The sequence below is a fragment of the Hyla sarda genome, chromosome 2, assembly GCF_029499605.1.
Source record: "Hyla sarda isolate aHylSar1 chromosome 2, aHylSar1.hap1, whole genome shotgun sequence".
NCBI classification, from domain to species: Eukaryota; Metazoa; Chordata; class Amphibia; order Anura; family Hylidae; genus Hyla; species Hyla sarda.
Genome location: NC_079190.1, coordinates 67213326 through 67232605, shown reverse-complemented (window position 1 = coordinate 67232605; position 19280 = coordinate 67213326). Strand labels below are relative to the sequence as shown.

The 19280-nt window shown below is 41.3% G+C and overlaps 1 protein-coding gene across 1 annotated transcript in view; it reads right to left on the bottom strand.

Moving 5' to 3' along the window:
• FREM2 (FRAS1 related extracellular matrix 2) overlaps window positions 1-19280 on the bottom strand; it is a 241715-nt gene that overhangs the window by 7811 nt on the left and 214624 nt on the right. Inside the window, exons 17-21 of the mRNA XM_056561961.1 lie at window positions 14070-14262; window positions 5382-5486; window positions 1734-1861; window positions 1203-1337; window positions 987-1113 (exon numbers count right to left, since the gene is read on the bottom strand). Of these exons, the coding sequence (XP_056417936.1) occupies window positions 987-1113; window positions 1203-1337; window positions 1734-1861; window positions 5382-5486; window positions 14070-14262 (688 nt within the window). The remainder of the gene's footprint in view (window positions 1-986; window positions 1114-1202; window positions 1338-1733; window positions 1862-5381; window positions 5487-14069; window positions 14263-19280) is intronic.

Below are 19280 nucleotides of genomic sequence, written 5' to 3'. Positions count from 1 at the left end.
AACACTCTTAGTAAATCAGGGCCCATATTTCAGAATTGAGTTATGACTCGGACACTCCAGCTGTTGCACAAAACTACAAGTTCCAGCATGCCCGGCAGCCGAAGGCAGTCTGGGCATGGTGGGTGTTGTAATTTTGTGCAACAGCTGGAGGCACACTGGTTGGAAAACACTGGTCTATTAACAGGTAAGTCCAGTACTAAACAGTAGGCCGCAGCGAGCCGCAATCCTCATTGTTACCTGCAGTCCTATGCAAACTCACAGATACGTGTACAGTGATCCCTCAACTTACAATGGCCTCAACATACAATAGTTTCAACAGACAATGGTCTCTTCTGAACCATTGTAACCTGAAACCAGACTCAACATATAATGTACAGACAGTCCAGATCTGTGAAACGTGTCAATGGCCGGAAGAACCGACCAATCAGAATGGGCATTTCACTGGTAAAACCCCTGTATTACTGAAGTGTATGCACTGAATTCCTGTCTGGTAGCGCCTCCTACAGTACAAGGTGGTACTACATGTACTGTACTATTCTTTGACTGTGCCAGGGTTTTCTGCTCCTTTGGACATCAGGTGGGGGCGGCTCCATTTTATTTTTTTAGGACATTGCGTGTACTGTACAGGACCCCGAAGAAGCTCCTGTTCTCTACATAGACAGTGATTACAGCTCCCAGAAGATCTTTCTTACTTTTATATGTAAGGATTTGCTTTATCTCTATTATTTATCTACTTATTTTTCTTTAATCCTCACTTTTTCCTATTTTTGGATGACATTTTGGGCCTTTAGAACCAATTACCAGGTTTCCATAGAGTTCTGGTCTCAACATACAATGGTTTCAACATACAATGGTCGTCCTGGAACCAATTAATATTGTAACTTGAGGGACCACTGTACTAAATGGCAAACTCAGCTCTACATCCCTAACTTGTAATTCCAACTCTTTACTCTTCAGTATGATACAACCATTAAGAATCACTTTACCTTCTAGGAACGCTATGTCACTCTCTTGTCCAAATCCCATCGATCCATCAGACAGCCATAAGGATTTCTTAGACAGAAGCAGCATTTGGGTATTTAAACTAAACTCTGTGGCCACCGGGTCACTGACCTGTAGACGACAGTAAAAAGAGGGCGCTGATGTTCTCCATACCCAAGAGATACAATGATGGAGATACTTAGTTTCCTTGATCATGTTACCTGTTGGAATCGGATATCGACATCGAAATTGATGGGCTCCCGAGGGTTACACACAGTCGGTATACTGTATTCCTGGTACGGGGCAGTGGTACAGGGGATCAGTTTAACTGTGTAAGTGCCAGAGTAGTCCCGGATCTAGTGGAAAAAAATATCAGTAATCAGGTGATATCATGTTCTGTATCAGCGGTCTTCAAATTGTGCACCTCCAGATGTTGCAAAACTACAACTTCCAGCATGCCCAGACAGCCGTTGGCTGTCTGGGCATGCTGGGAGTTGTAGTTTTGCAACATCTGGAGGCCTGTAACATCTAGAGACCACTGCTCTACATGATAGTAAAAGACATGAAACTGCCACAGCCAGAGGTCTAGCTTGTAGCTTCAGGGCCCCGATGCAAAATCTGAAACAGGGCCCCATATGCCAATCATAATACTGGTCTCTTATTGGGAAGATGTGCTTTGGGGCCCCCTTAGATACCAGGGCCCCGGTGCGACTGCTACCTCTATAGCTATGCCCCTGGCCACAGCCACTTACAGCAAAGTCAGAGACGAAACTCCATTGTTGAATGGGCTGGCTATAACTGGGCTCAGTCCGCACAAGGTTCAAGGTGAAGGTCAGCTCCGGATGGTCGGCGCACATGATCATGGAGGTCAGTGAGGTTGCTGGTGTAAAAAATAAGAAAAAAATAAGTTGCGGTGAGTTTGTTACATAAATACAAATGCAGATGAATAAATCTTCACTATAAACAAGTATTCAATTGCTAGGTCTTCATCAGATTACAGTTTAGGTAGACAGCACTGGGTAAAAAACACTCAACCAGGGGTATAATGTCCACACAGAGTTTTTTTTTCTTAATTTGTGTAATCTACCTCCATTGGATACCATGGAATATAATATATACCTCCCTTCCCCCTGGATACCAGATAATATACAGTGGTCCCTCAACATACGATGGTAATCCGTTCCAAATGAACCATCGTTAGTTGAAACCATCGTATGTTGAGGGATCCGTGCAATGTAAAGTATAGGAAATTATACTCACGTGTCCCCGCCGCTCCGGACCGTCACCGCTGCCCTGGATGTCGCCCTCCATCGCTGTCGCCGCGTCTCGGGGGGGTCCCCGTCGCTCCGGACCGTCTTTGCTGCCTGGGATAGTCGCTCTTCATCGCCGTCATCACGTCGCTGTGCACGCCGCTCCTATTGGATGATGGGACAGTGTGCGCGGCGATGTGATGACGACGAAGGAGAGCGACGGTGATGCAGCGGAGCCCGAAGAGGACGATCCGGAACGGGGACAGGTGAGTGAGCATCACCGGACCACACGAGGCACCTTAAACTGCTATCCGGTGGCAGCTGAAGCAGTCTGCGCTGCCGGATAGCCGTTTATCCGATGGCCCCGACATACAAAAGCATCGTATGTTGATGCTGCCTTCAATATGCGATGGCCTCTGAGAGACCATTGTATGTTGAAATGATCGTATGTCGGGGCCATCGCAGGTCGGGGGGTCACTGTATATCTTCCTTCCCACTAGATACCAGGGATTATATTTTTATGTTCCTTCCCACTGGATACTAGTGATGAGCGGCAGGGGTCATATTCGAATTTGCAATATTTCGCGAATGTATTGACGATTATCCGTCCTATGTTCGTGAAATTCGGATATTCACCATGTCCGTTGACTATTTTTCTTCCATGCAAAAATTTGCATAAAAATTTGCATGTGAAAAAAAAAGAAAACTAATATTCATCATTACGAAAATATATAGCACTATATTCTAAATATTCGCGAAATCGCAAAGTGCCGATAAAAATTCGCATTACGAATATCCAAGCTCAAAACTACTGGATAACAGGTGATATAATCTATACCTTCCTTCCTATTGGATACCATGAAAAGTAATCTACACCTTCCCACTGGATATCATGCAGTATAATCTATACCAGTGGTCTTCAACCTGCGGACCTCCAGATGTTGCAAAACTACAATTCGCAGCATGCCCGGACAGCAAACGGCTGTCCGGGCATGCTGGGAGTTGTAGTTTTGCAACATCTGGAGGTCCACAGGTTGAAGACCACTGATCTATACCTATCTTCCCACTAGACACCATTGAATAGATCTATACCTTTCCACTGGATTCCATGGAATATATTCTATACCTTCCTTCCCATTGGATACCATGGGATATAATCTATACCTTTTCTTTTCAATGGATACCTTCGGCTGTCCAGGCATGCTGGAAGTTGTAGTTTTGCAACAGCTGGAGGCACTCAGTAGACGAAGGTATTTAATACACTTGTTTTCTTTATAGGGTCTGAAAAACTGAAGCGCATATCTGACTACAGATGTAACGTAAACTGTATTATACTGTGGTACCCAGTAGGCATAATCCAGTAAAGGGGTTCTCCAGTTACGCATAATCATGGCCTATACTCTGTATAGACTAACAGTATCCTAAAGGCAGGGTGCTGACACCCGCACCCCCTCCGATTAAGTGTTTTGCAAAGCCGCCAATCAGCTATGCTGTGAATGGAGCAGGAAGCAGATAGCGCCGTTCATTGTGTAGTGGCCATTTTAGGTTAATGCAGCTCAGCTCCTAAAGAAGTGAATAGGAGCCGAGCTGCAGTTACCCATTATGGCCACTATACAATGGACGGAGCTGTCTGCTTCCTGTTACATTCACAATGTAGATCCATCTGATCTACGGTGGTATTCGTACAGGATAGGCCATTAAAGGGGTACTCCGGTGAAAAACTTTTTTTTTTTTTTTTAAATCAACTGGTGCCAGAAAGTTAAACAGATTTGTAAATTACTTCTATTAAAAAATCTTAATCCTTCCTGTACTTATTAGCTGCTGAATACTACAGCGGAAATTCTTTTCTTTCTGAAACACAGAGCTGTCTGCTGACATCACGAGCACAGTGCTCTCTGCTGACATCTCTGTCCATTTTAGGAACTGTCCAGAACAGCATATGTTTGCTATGGGGGATTTCCTTTTACTCTGGACAGTTCCTAAAATGGACAGAGATGTCAGCAGAGAGCACTGTGGTCATGATGTCAGCAGACAGCTCTGTGTTTCAAACGGAAAAGAATTTCCTCTGTAGTATTGAGCAGCTAATAAGTACAGGAAGGATTAAGATTTTTTAATAGAAGTAATTTACAAATCTGTTTAACTTTCTGGCACCAGTTGATTTAAAAAAAATAAGTTTTTCACCGGAGTAATGTCTTGAATATTATCCACACCGTACTCACAATACAATGTATTTTTTGAGAATCCGGTGCATGTTTTTGAACACACCGGATTCGTTTCGCATTTTACTTCCATCTGTGTTATCACCAATTGGTGAGGAGTAAATTTAGTATATATATATATATATATATATGTGTGTTCTTATGTGTTATATGCCACTCTATGACTAAGCGCGAAAGCGTGAAACGCGTCAGAGATTTCATGTATGTAGCTGTCTTCATTAAATAAAGAAACCCCTTTTTATCCACATCCTGTACCTAATTTCCGTTTTGTCTACTATTGAAGCCGGAGGCGGGACTGGTGGATCCGCGCATAGAAGGTGTGTGATTGCTGGGTGAGCGGTCAATGATCTTCCCTACCCCTTTAATATGTGTAACTGGAAAACACCTTTGAAGATGGGAATTTGTTTATGTCCCCTGGTTTCAAATAAGAGGGAGGAGTAGATTATATTCAACGATATCCAGTAAAAAGTGAAAGAAAATCATATTCTGTGGTATCCACCGCAAAGGGAGATGAAGATTATATTCCATTGTATTCAATGGGAAGGAAGGTATAGATGATTAGGGCAGTGTTTCCAAACCAGGGTGCCTCCAGTTGTTGCAAAACTACAACTTCCAGCATGCCCGGACAGCCGAAGGCTGTCCGGGCATGCTGAAAGTTGTAGTTTTGCAACAGCTGCAGGCACCCTGTTTGGATGAAAAGATTGTACAAAGTGTATAAATTGTTGTATGGCTATGTGCCCTGTGCACTTCTACTTGATCAGGATGACTTAGTCACATACAGCATCCACTGGATCAGGGCCTGGGAGCATTTACATCTTTATTAGGGCAACGTGTTGATGCTGTAAAATGACCAGATCTGTATGGTCAGACCCATTATTATAGTAGGATTCCTACACTGTTATTTAGCCTGTGTAATCGTATCTATTCTTACCTGAATGTGACATGACAAACAGGCCATAGAATCGAGCTTCTGTTTTAAAGTTGACGACCAAGCGGCCTTCTTCATTTATACGCATACTGGTCGGGTAGAGGGCGCCTAAAGAAAAAAAATACAACACAAATGACATATAACTACTACTAATACATATGAGTCTGTATTAATAAAACAATTGTATAACTACTACTAATACATATATGAGTCTGTATTAATAAAACAATTGTATAACTACTACTAATACATATATGAGTCTGTATTAATAAAACAATTACATAACTACTACAAATACATATATGAGTCTGTATTAATAAAATAATTACATGACTACTACTAATACATATATGAGTCTGTATTAATAAAACAATTATATAACTGCTACTAATACATATGAGTCTGTATTAATAAAATAATTACATAACTGCTACTAATACATATATGAGTCTGTATTAATAAAATAATTACATAACTGCTACTAATACATATATGAGTCTGTATTAATAAAATAATTACATAACTACTACTAATACATATGAGTCTGTATTAATAAAACAATTACATAACTGCTACTAATACATATATGAGTCTGTATTAATAAGATAATTACATAACTGCTACCAATACATATATGAGTCTGTATTAATAAAACAATTACATACAGTCATGGGTGTAACTGTTGACACCCCTGAAATTTTTCTAGAAAATGAAGTATTTCTCACAGAAAAGGATTGCAGTAACATATTTTGCTATACACATGTTTATTCCCTTTGTGTGTATTGGAACTAAACCAAAAAAGGGAGAAAAAAAAGCAATTGGACATAATGTCACCAAACTCCAAAAACGGGCTAGACAAAATTATTGGCACCCTTTCAAAATTGTGGAAAAATAAGATTGTTTAAAGCATGTGATGCTCCTTTAAACTCACCTGGAGCAAGTAACAGGTGTGAGCAATATTAAAATCACACCTGAAAGCGGATAAAAAGTTCATGTAGTCTTTGCATTGTGTGTCTGTGTGTGCCAGACTAAACATGGACAACAGAAAGAGAAGAGAACTGTCTGAGGACTTGAGAACCAAAATTTTGGAAAAATAACAACAATCGTAAGGTTAAAAGTCCATCTCCAGATAACTAGATTTGTCTTTGTGCACAGTGCGCAACATTATCAAGAAGTTTGCAACCCATGGCACTGTAGCTAATCTCTCTGGGCGTGGACGGAAAAGAAAAATTGATGAAAGGTGTCAATGCAGGATAGTCCAGATGGTGGATAAGCATCCCCAAACAAGTTCCAAAGATATTCAAGCTGTCCTGCAGGCTCAGGGAGCATCAGTGTCAGCACAAACTATTCATCGACATTTAAATTAAATGAAACGCTATGGCAGGAGACCCAGGAGGACCCCACTGCTGACACAGAGACATAAAAAAGCAAGACTACATTTTGCCAAAATGAACTTGAGTAAGCCAAAATCCTTCTGGGAAAATGTCTTGTGGACAGATGAGACCAAGATAGAGCTTTTTGGTAAAGCACATGATTCTACTGTTTACCGAAAACGGAATGAGGCCTACAAAAAAAAGAACACAGTACCTACAGTGAAATATGGTGGAGGTTCAATGATATTTTTTGGGGTTGTTCTGCTGCCTCTGGCACTGGGTACCTTGAATGTGTGCAAGGCATCATGAAATCTAAGGATTACCAACAGATTTTGGGTCGCACTGTACAGCCCAGTTTCAGAAAGCTGGGTTTGCGTTCGAGTTTGGGTCTTCCAGCAGGACAATGACCCCAAACATACGTCAAAAAGCACCCAGAAATGGATGGCAACAAAGCGCTGGAGAGTTCTGAAGTGTCAGGAATGAGTCCAGATCTAAATCCCATTGAACACCTGTGGAGAGATCTTAAAATTGGTGTTGGGAAAAGGCGCCCTCCAATCAGAGAGACCTGGAGCAGTTTGCAAAGGATGAGTGGTCCAACATTCCGGCTGAGAGGTGTAAGAAGCTTATTGATGGTTATAGGAAGACTGATTTCAGTTATTTTTTCCAAAGGGTGTGCAACCAAATATTAAGTTAAGGGTGCCAATAATTTTGTCCAGACCATTTTTGGAGTTTGGTGACATTATGTCCAATTTGCTTTTTTCCTCTCTTTTTTTTTGGTTTAGTTCCAATACATACAAAGGGAATAAACATGTGTATCGCAAATCATGTGTTACTGCAATCCTTTTCTGTGAGAAATACTTAATTTTCTAGAAAAATTTCAGGGTGCCAACATTTACGACCATGACTGTATCTGCTACTAATACATATATGAGTCTGTATTATTGAAATAGTGATTACATAACTACTACTAATACATATGAGTCTGTATTAATAAAACAATAAAGACATCTAGTATTGTCACTGACCGCTGTACCATGTACCATACTGTGCCATACATGAGACTCTGCACTCAACACAAATTTCCAGAAGGAATAGACTCTATAGAACCCGTATTCCCCTTTGATTCTCATATCGATTTACTGGACAAACTGAGCAACTCAATAACAGCAAAGCTTAGAGTGTTTTAGTAAAACTGTCTCACATAGTCCATGATACACAGAAAGGTAAATTTACAGGGTTATCTGGAAATAGAAAAACAGAGCTTGTTTCTTCCAACAACAGCTCCACCCCTGTCCTCAGGTTGTGTGCGATATTACAACTTACCAAAAGATCACCATGGTGATCCACTAATTCCCTAAATTTACCATATATTAAGAAAAAATGTTTATTGTTTCATATTAATTCACACACAAAAAAAGAAAGATTAAAAAATCAGGGTGTCTCTCTTTCCAGAAATATTTGGTGCAAAGAGTACTACCAGGACTCAATAGTATTGCAGTATGCACCTGCAGTGTGCCATACTGAGGGAAAGGACACCACTGTGTTTTAAAATCAAATTCTAGCCCCCCTCGACATGTTTCGCCGTACACACGGCTTTGTCAAGAGGTAACAGGGCTATAAGCAAAAAACGCCAATGCGGGGGTTTATATCACCTCCCATCTAGACGTCATTGTGCAGGAAGTACCTCATCCTTATTGGTGGAGCGCCCATCCCACCAATCAGTGCAAATATCTTTTGAATGACTGCTCAATCGTCCTATCTCACTCCTGTTGTTCCAACCTATCATCGCTGTTGTTGATCAGCGTCGAAGGCGACCTCGTCATGTGACTTATGACGTGCCTGCGCCATGACCCCTGTGCCAAAACTTCATCGCATTTCCCATTGTCTGCGCATTGAACCCTGCGCTACAACTCGTATACACCGGCTGTCTCTGCGTGGGTTATTGCGCATGCGTGGTTGCCTGATTCTCATGGGCAAACATCTCTCAAGTACGGGTGCGCAGTATATCCTGCGCACACGCTTAGTAAATTTCTCATCCTCCCGGCGTGTATTGTTGTTTCCAACAGGGTGAGATGCGCAGTATAACCTGCGCGAGTTCTTAGTTATTCAAACCCCCAGTGTGCGGGCGAGAATTATCCTTGGGATTATCTTGGATTCTTTAATAAACTGCTATGACCACTGATAGGAAAATATATGCTGGATATTTTGACATATGATATAATCATGTATATATAGCGCACTATGCAAGGTATTTATAGGGGAACAATTTACAATAGCCCTAAAGTAATACATCTGGATGATGTTAGGCTCTATTATATACTGATATGATCAACAGGGCATTGTTTATTATAGGATATACACTAATTATGTTGTTCATGATAAAAGTATAATTTAACAACATTCCATATGAGCAAGTATCCTATTGCATCCACATGGGGATTAGTGGTTATCAATTGATATTGTATTATTCCTTTTCTCCTTCTCATAATTCAATCACTGTTCTTCTCTTCCCTCTACCTTCATTTTAACTTCATTTTTCCTTTTTAGCAGAATAATGGAATGTACCTCCAAATCCAGGCATCCTCCAACCGGTAAGTATTATCTCAATTATTGTAGGACCCTATATTGAAGGACTAATCATTAGCTCAAGGATGGTTCACAGCTATCATCATATAGCAGGGACACTTTTAAACCAATTGGTCATATGCGATGATATTAGGGGTCAGAGCTACTTAAATAGAAAACGTCTGATATTGTATGTACAATTAGATAGGTAAAATTTCTCAATAACTCAATATTAATGTCAATGCTCCCTAAATTTCTCCATGACCTCATTAGTTCACTATTGATTAGAATAGGGATACAAGGTCCAATATTTAAGAAAATAGGACCGCAGCAGTCGAGTACTTCCCCTACAACAACCAATTGGCATGTGTGATTGTTATAGTAACCTTCAAATTTATGAATAATACGGCAGGTAAATTCTTCAAATAAATGCTGAGAAGGTAAAACCTTCATTCAGGCCACTCGGGCTCAGTGATTTGAGTCTTTGAATCCATCTTGCCTCCTCACGAAGTAATTTCCTATCCAGGTTCCCTCGTCTTGGGCCTAACGTCATTTTGATTAATCCCCAGAACTTAAGGGTCCGAATATCACCTCTATGCATTTCCCTCACATGTCTTGCCAGTGGTGTATCCGCACCAGTGCGGATAGTACTCAAGTGTTGGGAGATACGTCTCCTTAATTCTTGTGTGGTTTTCCCCACATATAATTTGGTACATCCACACTGGGCGATATACACCACTCCTCTGGTTTGGCAATTGATGAAATCGCGAATGATGTATTTCCGGTTGTCCACCGGATTAATGAACTCCTTTGTTCTCGGCAGAAAAACACAAAATGAACAATTCCCACATGGGTGAGACCCCTTCACGGGAGATTGTAGCCAAGTCCCTTCAGGTTTCTCATAGAATAGGCTGTGAACTAAATGTTCACGAATGTTCTTGCCCCTTCTATATGTGACTGAAGGGAACGGCGCAATGACTTCTTTCAGATCTTCATCAGCTTCCAAAATAGACCAGAACTGGCGTAATATCTGTATGACTTGATGATTGTTTTCATCATATGTCCCAATACACCGTACAGTCCTACCAATGGGATTCATTGGTTTACTCCTCAATAATTCCTGTCTGGGGGTATCACGTGCCCTGGCAAATGCTCTGTGGAGCACTTTTTTCGGGTATCCCCTCTTGATGAATTTTCCATACAGTATTTTGCATTCTTGAAGGAATGCCTCATGAGTCGAGCAATTTCTTTTGGCACGTAGGTATTGGCCTACAGGAATCCCTCTCTTGAGAGGGCTAGGATGGAAACTGCCCCACTCAAGGAAGCTGTTTGTAGAAGTGGGCTTCCTGTATATCTGTGTCTGGACGCTGCCTCCAGGTTCCAGGGTGATCTGTAAATCTAAGAAATTAATCGTGGTGCTGTGAATTTCTGAAGTGAAAAGCATTCCAATATCATTAGTATTAAGTGTGTTGACAAATTGTTGAAAAAGTGCCTCAGTGCCATCCCCATGCACTGTGTTTTTCTGCCGAGAACAAAGGAGTTCATTAATCCGGTGGACAACCGGAAATACATCATTCGTGATTTCATCAATTGCCAAACCAGAGGAGTGGTGTATATCGCCCAGTGTGGATGTACCAAATTATATGTGGGGAAAACCACACAAGAATTAAGGAGACGTATCTCCCAACACTTTGGTACTATCCGCACTGGTGCGGATACACCACTGGCAAGACATGTGAGGGAAATACATAGAGGTGATATTCGGACCCTTAAATTCTGGGGATTAATCAAAATGACGTTAGGCCCAAGACGAGGGAACCTGGATAGGAAATTACTTCGTGAGGAGGCAAGATGGATTCAAAGACTCAAATCACTGAGCCCGAGTGGCCTGAATGAAGGTTTTACCTTCTCAGCATTTATTTGAAGAATTTACCTGCCGTATTATTCATAAGTTTGAAGGTTACTATAACAATCACACATGCCAATTGGTTGTTGTAGGGGAAGTACTCGACTGCTGCGGTCCTATTTTCTTAAATATTGGACCTTGTATCCCTATTCTAATCAATAGTGAACTAATGAGGTCATGGAGAAATTTAGGGAGCATTGACATTAATATTGAGTTATTGAGAAATTTTACCTATCTAATTGTACATACAATATCAGACGTTTTCTATTTAAGTAGCTCTGACCCCTAATATCATCCAGATGTATTACTTTAGGGCTATTGTAAATTGTTCCCCTATAAATACCTCGCATAGTGCGCTATATATACATGATTATATCATATGTCAATATATCCAGCATATATTTTCCTATCAGTGGTCATAGCAGTTTATTAAAGAATCCAAGATAATCCCAAGGATAATTTTCGCCCGCACACTGGGGGTTTGAATAACTAAGAACTCGCGCAGGTTATACTGCGCATCTCATCCTGTTGGAAACAACAATACACGCCGGGAGGATGAGAAATTTACTAAGTGTGTGCGCAGGATATACTGCGCACCCGTACTTGAGAGATGTTTGCCCATGAGAATCAGGCAACCACGCATGCGCAATAACCTACGCAGAGACAGCCGGTGGATACGAGTTGTAGCGCAGGGTTCACTGCGCAGACAATGGGAAATGCGATGAAGTTTTGGCGCAGGGGTCATGGCGCAGGCACGTCATAAGTCACATGACGAGGTCGCCTTCGACAGCAACAACAGCGATGATAGGTTGGAACAACAGGAGTGAGATAGGACGATTGAGCAGTCAATCAAAAGATATTTGCACTGATTGGTGGGATGGGCGCTCCACCAATAAGGATGAGGTACTTCCTGCACAATGACGTCTAGATGGGAGGTGATATAAACCCCCGCATTGGCGTTTTTTGCTTATAGCCCTGTTACCTCTTGACAAAGCCGTGTGTACGGCGAAACATGTCGAGGGGGGCTAGAATTTGATTTTAAAACACAGTGGTGTCCTTTCCCTCAGTATGGCACACTGCAGGTGCATACTGCAATACTATTGAGTCCTGGTAGTACTCTTTGCACCAAATATTTCTGGAAAGAGAGACACCCTGATTTTTTAATCTTTCTTTTTTTGTGTGTGAATTAATATGAAACAATAAACATTTTTTCTTAACATATGGTAAATTTAGGAAATTAGTGGATCACCACGGTGATCTTTTGGTATATTGTTTGGATTAGCCCTCCATATATTGGTCTAATATGGATCATCGATATTACAACTTGGCTCCATTCACTTCAATGGAACTGAGCTGCAATACCACATACAACCTGAAGACAGGTGTGGTGCTGTTTATTGAAGAAATCATCTGTTTTTAACTCATTCTGTATTAACTCTTTAAAGCTCCTGCACCCCCTAAATATCTTGTGCCACTTTCGTAGAAGAAGGACTCACCTAGACTGGGCAGGCTGCTACATGAGAGGTGTAGGACAACACCATTATACAGTAGTATAAGAACAAGCTGCAGAGTCCAACACAGAATGATTGCTCAAAAACTTTAACAAGATATGAGGTGTTTTAGGTGTCTTGCGCCCTCGGTCGTACGACTAAGGGTGCAAGACACCTGAAACACATCATATCCACGTCATATCCTGATCCATTGTTCTGATGTGTTTGCCATTTAAAGAGTACCTGTCATGATCTTGTTAAATTTTATAATTCATTCCCCAGCAGGCGTGACATCATCTGAAGCCATACAGGGGAGAACTTTTTCCCTCACTCTGCTACACACAGCCTAGAGCAGTTCAATGTGAAATGAGCTATGATTGGCTAAGGCTGCACCCCCCCCCCTCAGCACTCCAGACTGCATTTCCTGATTTTGGTCTTCTGCCAGGCCAGCAGGAGTCCAAAGTCTGTGCAAGAGATGGAGGGAAATGTGCTCTGGACAAATAGGCAGACACCTAGTGGCAGCTTTGTTTAAACACAAATAAAACATAAAAAAATCCATTTTTAATTTAATTTTTTTAAACAAAGTATTTTTTATTTACCATAAGGAGTGCGATAGCAAAAATAAGTTTTAATGACAGTGCCCATTTAAGGAATAAATCCAGGTTTTTGAGCAACTATGCTGCATTGGACTCTGCATCTTGTTTTTATAAAGTTATTAAGTAGTAACAACCTGTTTTAACCAGCAGATGTCACTGTTGTCAATAGCATCTTTAAAATGCGTATACAAAATTCTGGAGCGTAGGCGACAGCTTCTGTATTCATTATATATTGATTTACATTTATATTATCTACCATTTAACATCTGCAATGCTAATCTTCTTCAATATTGAATCTTTCAGATTTAGCTCAGTTTTCATTAGTTACAGCTAGTAATATTTTAACAGGGAATCTAATACAGTGTTTCCCAACTAGGACGCCTCCAGCTGTTGCAAAACTACAACTACCAGCATGCCCGGACAGCCAAAGGCTGTCCGGGCATGCTGGGTGTTGTAGTTTTGTAACAGCTGGAGGCACACGGGCTGGGAAACACTGCTCTTATAACTCAATGCTGTGATATCAGACAGTAAGGGGTATGAGAACATACAACAGATGTTCTTCTCTATCAAACTTGCTTTAAAACAATATATATATATATGTGTGTGTGTGTGTGTGTCTCCAGCTGTTGCAAAACTACAACTCCCAGCATGCCCGGACAGCCAAAGGTTTTGTATGCAACGTGTTGACTGCACTGAAGTGAATACTTAAAGACTGGAAAACCGGGCAAGAAAGAACAAAATACAATAAAATAAATTTCTACCTTGTAATTCAGCTTCCGGAGGGCTCCCGATACCATCCTTCCACAAGATGGCGGTATCGTACACAAATGTTAGACGTAGCTCAGAGTGGAGATCAAAGTGCTGCCACCCGCCAACACCCACAGGTGAGTGAAACACGTAGGACACATACAAGGGCACCCGCAGCGTTACATAGGACTGCACAAGATTCAAGACCTGCAAAAGAATAAACAAAAAAAAAACCTTTAGAAACCTTTGGGGGTATTTATGAAAAGTGGGGTAGGTGCACATCTTTTTACCCCATTAAAGGAATAGTCCAGTGCTGAAAAAATATTGCTTGCCCAGGGTCCAATCAAAATTAAAGATGGCCCTGGGTTCAGGATGTATATTTTACTCTCTTTTTCTATTACTATTTTCTATTGCAGAGGTTCCAGTGGATCCACATGGGGATCAGACCCATTGTTATGCACAGACTTTTTCAGCTGCATGTGAATGAGAAGAGATGTGTGAATACAGCCTAAACGTTTCTTCTCAAGTCTAAATGTATTTAATTCTTTTAATCTGGCAACAAATTTAATTCTTTTAATCTATCCTCATAACTAAGATGTTTCATGTCCCTTCGGCCTTGCTATAGTATTGCGCATGCAACTATAGTATTGCGCATGCAACTTGTGCAACGATGTCTGCAGCTGTGAAGCTGAAGGGAACGCTGCTTCTACGGCGCATGCGCAGTATTATAACACGGCTGAAGGAGCAGGGAGAGGGTTTAAGAATATTGACGAGCCGGGCACAGCGGGCGCCCGGCGAAGATAACGTCAAGGTGCCCAAAGCTTGGATAAGAGCTCCGCCCATGCCCCAAGGCCCTCATTAGTATATATGGAAAAACACAATTTGTTTTAATTCTTTTAATCTATCCTCATAACTAAGATGCTTCATGTCCCTTCGGCCGTGCTATAGTATTGTGCATGCGCCGCTTACTGTGCAACGATGTCTGCAGCTGTGAAGCCGAAGGGAATGCTGTTTCTGCGGCGCATGCTCAGTACTATAACACGGCTGAAGGAGCAGGGAGGGGGTTTTTGAATATTGATGAGGCGGGCACAGCGGGCGCCCGGTGAAGATGATGTCAAGGTGCCCAAAGCTCGGATAAGAGCTTCGCCCATGCCCCAAGGCCCTAATTAGTATATATGGAAAAACACAATTTGTGGGGGAATGGCTGGGCGAATCTACACAATGAGAGTACCGTTTTAATCAGCATCACCCGCACTACAAGCCTGTGTAACCGGTTTAGTGCAGATGATACTACTGACAGATTTCCTTTAAGTCTGTATAAGACACCAGCAGGGGACCTGGAAAGTGAAGGTTATAATGCAAAATGGGACATCAAGTTGGTCCTGGAACCTAGACAAGAATTGATACAAATTCTAGACTTAGAAATTAATAAGCTAAAAATGGACCTTGATAAATTTGACCAAAACCCTGAATATATGAAACAACAGGAATTTGTCTGTAAAAAATTGGACAAGTTTGAGGTAGAAATTACTAATAGGAAAACCAAAAAATTTACTATGGCAGACAGTAAAAAAACTGCTAGATCCCAAACTACCAACACGTCAGGAACATATCCTATAGCGACCCAAAAAAGATATGCACCTCTAAGCGAGAATTTTTTTTTGAAGGAGGATCAACATCCAAAAACCCAATTCCCAGGGAGGAAAAAGAAATGTCCCATACACTCCACAGCAGAAATTCTATCCAAACCACCACACATACTGAAATCGGCCATATTAGAAGAGACATTACAACCAATCTCCGTACAGGGATACACAAACAGACAAACCAGTCCAATTATCAAAACCCATACAGAGAACTCAGATAATGCCAGTAGAAATCCATTCAGTTCCGACACAATTGACTATAACAGAAATGGTAGGAACCCCCGAAAAAAGAGGACATGCATACGAAATAGAAATTGAAACACAATTTCAACCTCCGTTAAAAATTGGCACAATCAATTAGGAGCACCATCCACATCTATTATTAATCTGAGTAAACAGCAACTTAGATACCCGATGTTACCTGCTCGTCCATCAATACTGTTCACTAAGGCACCTAATCTAGGGATTTCTGTTGCCCCTTCCATAAAACCTCCAGTAACTAACACAAAAAAATGAAACATGGATGAGCACAAAGGGGTTTCTAAGATGTGGATCTTGTTCAAATTGTGGTAAAATAAAAGGCCCTAAGAAAATTGCAGAAGTCTTTTCACAAACTACGGTAATTCCCTTAGATGGAAAATCGATGATTTAATTACTTGTAATATCAAAGGAGTATAGTATATAATAGAATGTGGATGTAAAAAACTGTATATTGGACGTACTAAAAGAGCTTCAGAAATCAGAATATCAGAACACTTTAATAATATAAAAAAAATGCAAATCTGAAACATCCATTGTCAGCCCAATTTTATTACAGAACATAAGCAGAACTTAACTAATTTGACATTTATTGGTTTTCAGATTATTAAGAAAGATTGGAGGAGGGAGCTATATGATCAAAATGTCTAGAGCAGAAAGTAAAAAAATCTTTGAGTTTGACACTTTGGAGCCCAGAGGGTTAAATTCCAATTTTGAACTGTTTGGATTTCTGTAGGGGATGAAATGTTCGTTGCCTTTTATTTTTAATTTTATTTTTATTTCTATTAGTATTTTTATATTTATTTTCATTATTATTTGTTTTTACTTGTATTTTTATTTTATTTTTATTTATTTCTGATTTTATTCACATTTCAAACCTGTATCATCTCTTTCAATGCAAACAAGTATAGCATTTTGTTTTATATAAAGATGGTCTGTGTGATATTTCATGTATGGTCAAACTTGACGTCTATTTATGTGAACACCCTGTATAAGGTGTGAATATGGATGACTAGCCGTTATACAAAGCTATTATAAGCTCATCCATACCAGAATTTATACTCACAGCTATTATACTCCCATGTTAATTCATGCCAGGTATTGCGGAGAATCTACTATCTGAGACCGTGCACCTATAAATATGTTGAACAATCCCTTTTTGTACAGCACTACTACTGTAGAAAGGGTCCATCAATTAATCCTAAGTAACCTGAAACATGTCTAGTTACAGTGCAGGAGACGCATTGCTGCAGCCTGAATTGCGATTCACTGGTCCGTGCCTGTCCATTTATCATCCAGCAATATTCACCTGTCCAGCCTACCACTAACGTCAGACGCCATCTCCACGAGGTTTCCAGCTTGCGGGCTCTTAAAGTGTCCACCGGAGAGATTGTGCGGCATCTACTGGGTCCTGAGCCATCCGGACCAGCCGCAAGAGCGCGCGCCAGAGCTCCTCTGACAACCTGCGCTGACCTCGTCTGTGGAAGTACCTGCTGGTATTTACAACTGAGCTCCACGGCTGCAAGAGCGCACGCCAGTGCTCCATTAACAGCTTGCGCTTACCTCGTCTGTGTGAGTACCTTCCGGCATCCATAACAAAGCTCCACGGAGTAACTAGAATTCTAATACAGGTGAAAAGACTGTTTGAATTCCATCTTAAATGGGTACTCCGCTGCTCAGCGTTTGGAACAAACTGTTTCGAATGCTGGAGTCGGGAGCTCGTGAGGTCCTAGCCCCGCCCACGCCCCTCCCATAGACTTGCATTGAGGGGGGCGGGGCGTGACATCATGAGGGGGCGAGGCTATGACCTCACAAGCTCCCGACTCCAGCATTCGAAACCGTTTGTTCCAAACGCTGAGCAGCGGAGTACCCCTTTAAGCATACTTTGCTCTATCATATGAATATTCCACGCTAACCCTATAGATCTAGGACTCTGGGCACAATACTACCAATTGTGGTAGGGCCTTGGGGGTGCAGTGTAGCTTCGGTATATGAGGGGTTAATTTAACCCATGTCACTCGTGACACCAGGGTGAGGGTTAATACGCTGAGGTAAATCTTCGGCCTATCGCCACCCTTCCCAGAAACGATAGGTGAGTGCTTAAATGAATGAAGGTCCACAATAAGGATGAACTTGAACTTGCATAAACTTTACTGAGGTACTTGCGGTACATCCAATTAACAGCAACAGTCTTAGCAATACAGTCTCTATGTGATACAGCAGTGATTGACAGATGCTGAGGACCATTAGCTTATCCAATGACTAGCAGAATTAGGATTGATGCAGAGATCCGTTCCGGATTTAGGGGTCTGTTTAGGTCCAGTGATCTTGCAGACTCAACAGGGATTGAGGTAACTCACAGTTTTGGAAGATGTCCGTTGCCGCAAGGCTTAGGCCTAGTCACTGCTGACGACAGCTGCGCAGATCCTCCTCTATCAGCAGCCCACGAGGAAAGAGAAAGATTAATGGCCGCCGCTCCCTTATATGGGCAGGGGCAGGGCCGTTTTGGATTGGTCCATTTCAGCTGTCACTCACAGTTACAATGCATGGTGGGCGATCACCTGACTTCCTCCAAAGGTCCTTGAACCATAAACCATAGAGTTTTGGAATGCATCACGTGACCCGCAGGTCCTGCGAGACTACAGCAAAGTACACTTTATTTACATATTTACACATTAAATCTGAATAATTTTAACTATTAAAGGGGTGACAAGGGGCAAACTATTGATGAGGGCCCCACTGGTAGCTAGGGACTCTGACTTTGGGGACCTCACTACAAGGTAACGGATGCAATCCGGTACCGGGACACCGCACAATATATTTTGGATCTGCGATATATGCCAATTATATCTTCAGCAGTGCATCTATTGTCTAGCAATATTGTATATGTAAACTTAACTATTGTATCAGTCTTCCTCCGACAAGGGCCCTGTGAGAGGATACTACATTTATATATTGTATGTTTAATTTTTTAATGAAACATTTTTATATGTTATTGAAGCACGGTCTCTAAAACACTTTTTTGTCATGTACCAGTGAATTCTGGGACTGACCTTGAGGTTTGGGTATCTCTTTTGCAATTTATTTAAGTTCTTATTAAACACCTAGGGTATACTGTAAGTGTATACCCAAAACAACCTCGTTCGGGATTAATTGTGAGCTGCACCATTCATTTATTATTTATAAAAGTGAAGCCGGTCTGAGGGACACAGCATTTGGCAGCAGGTAGGATATACACATTCATCTGCACTTTGGTTACAGCCTAAAAACAACATGTTAGGAAAACCTCAGGATATAAGGTTCCGGAACTTGTATCATTCT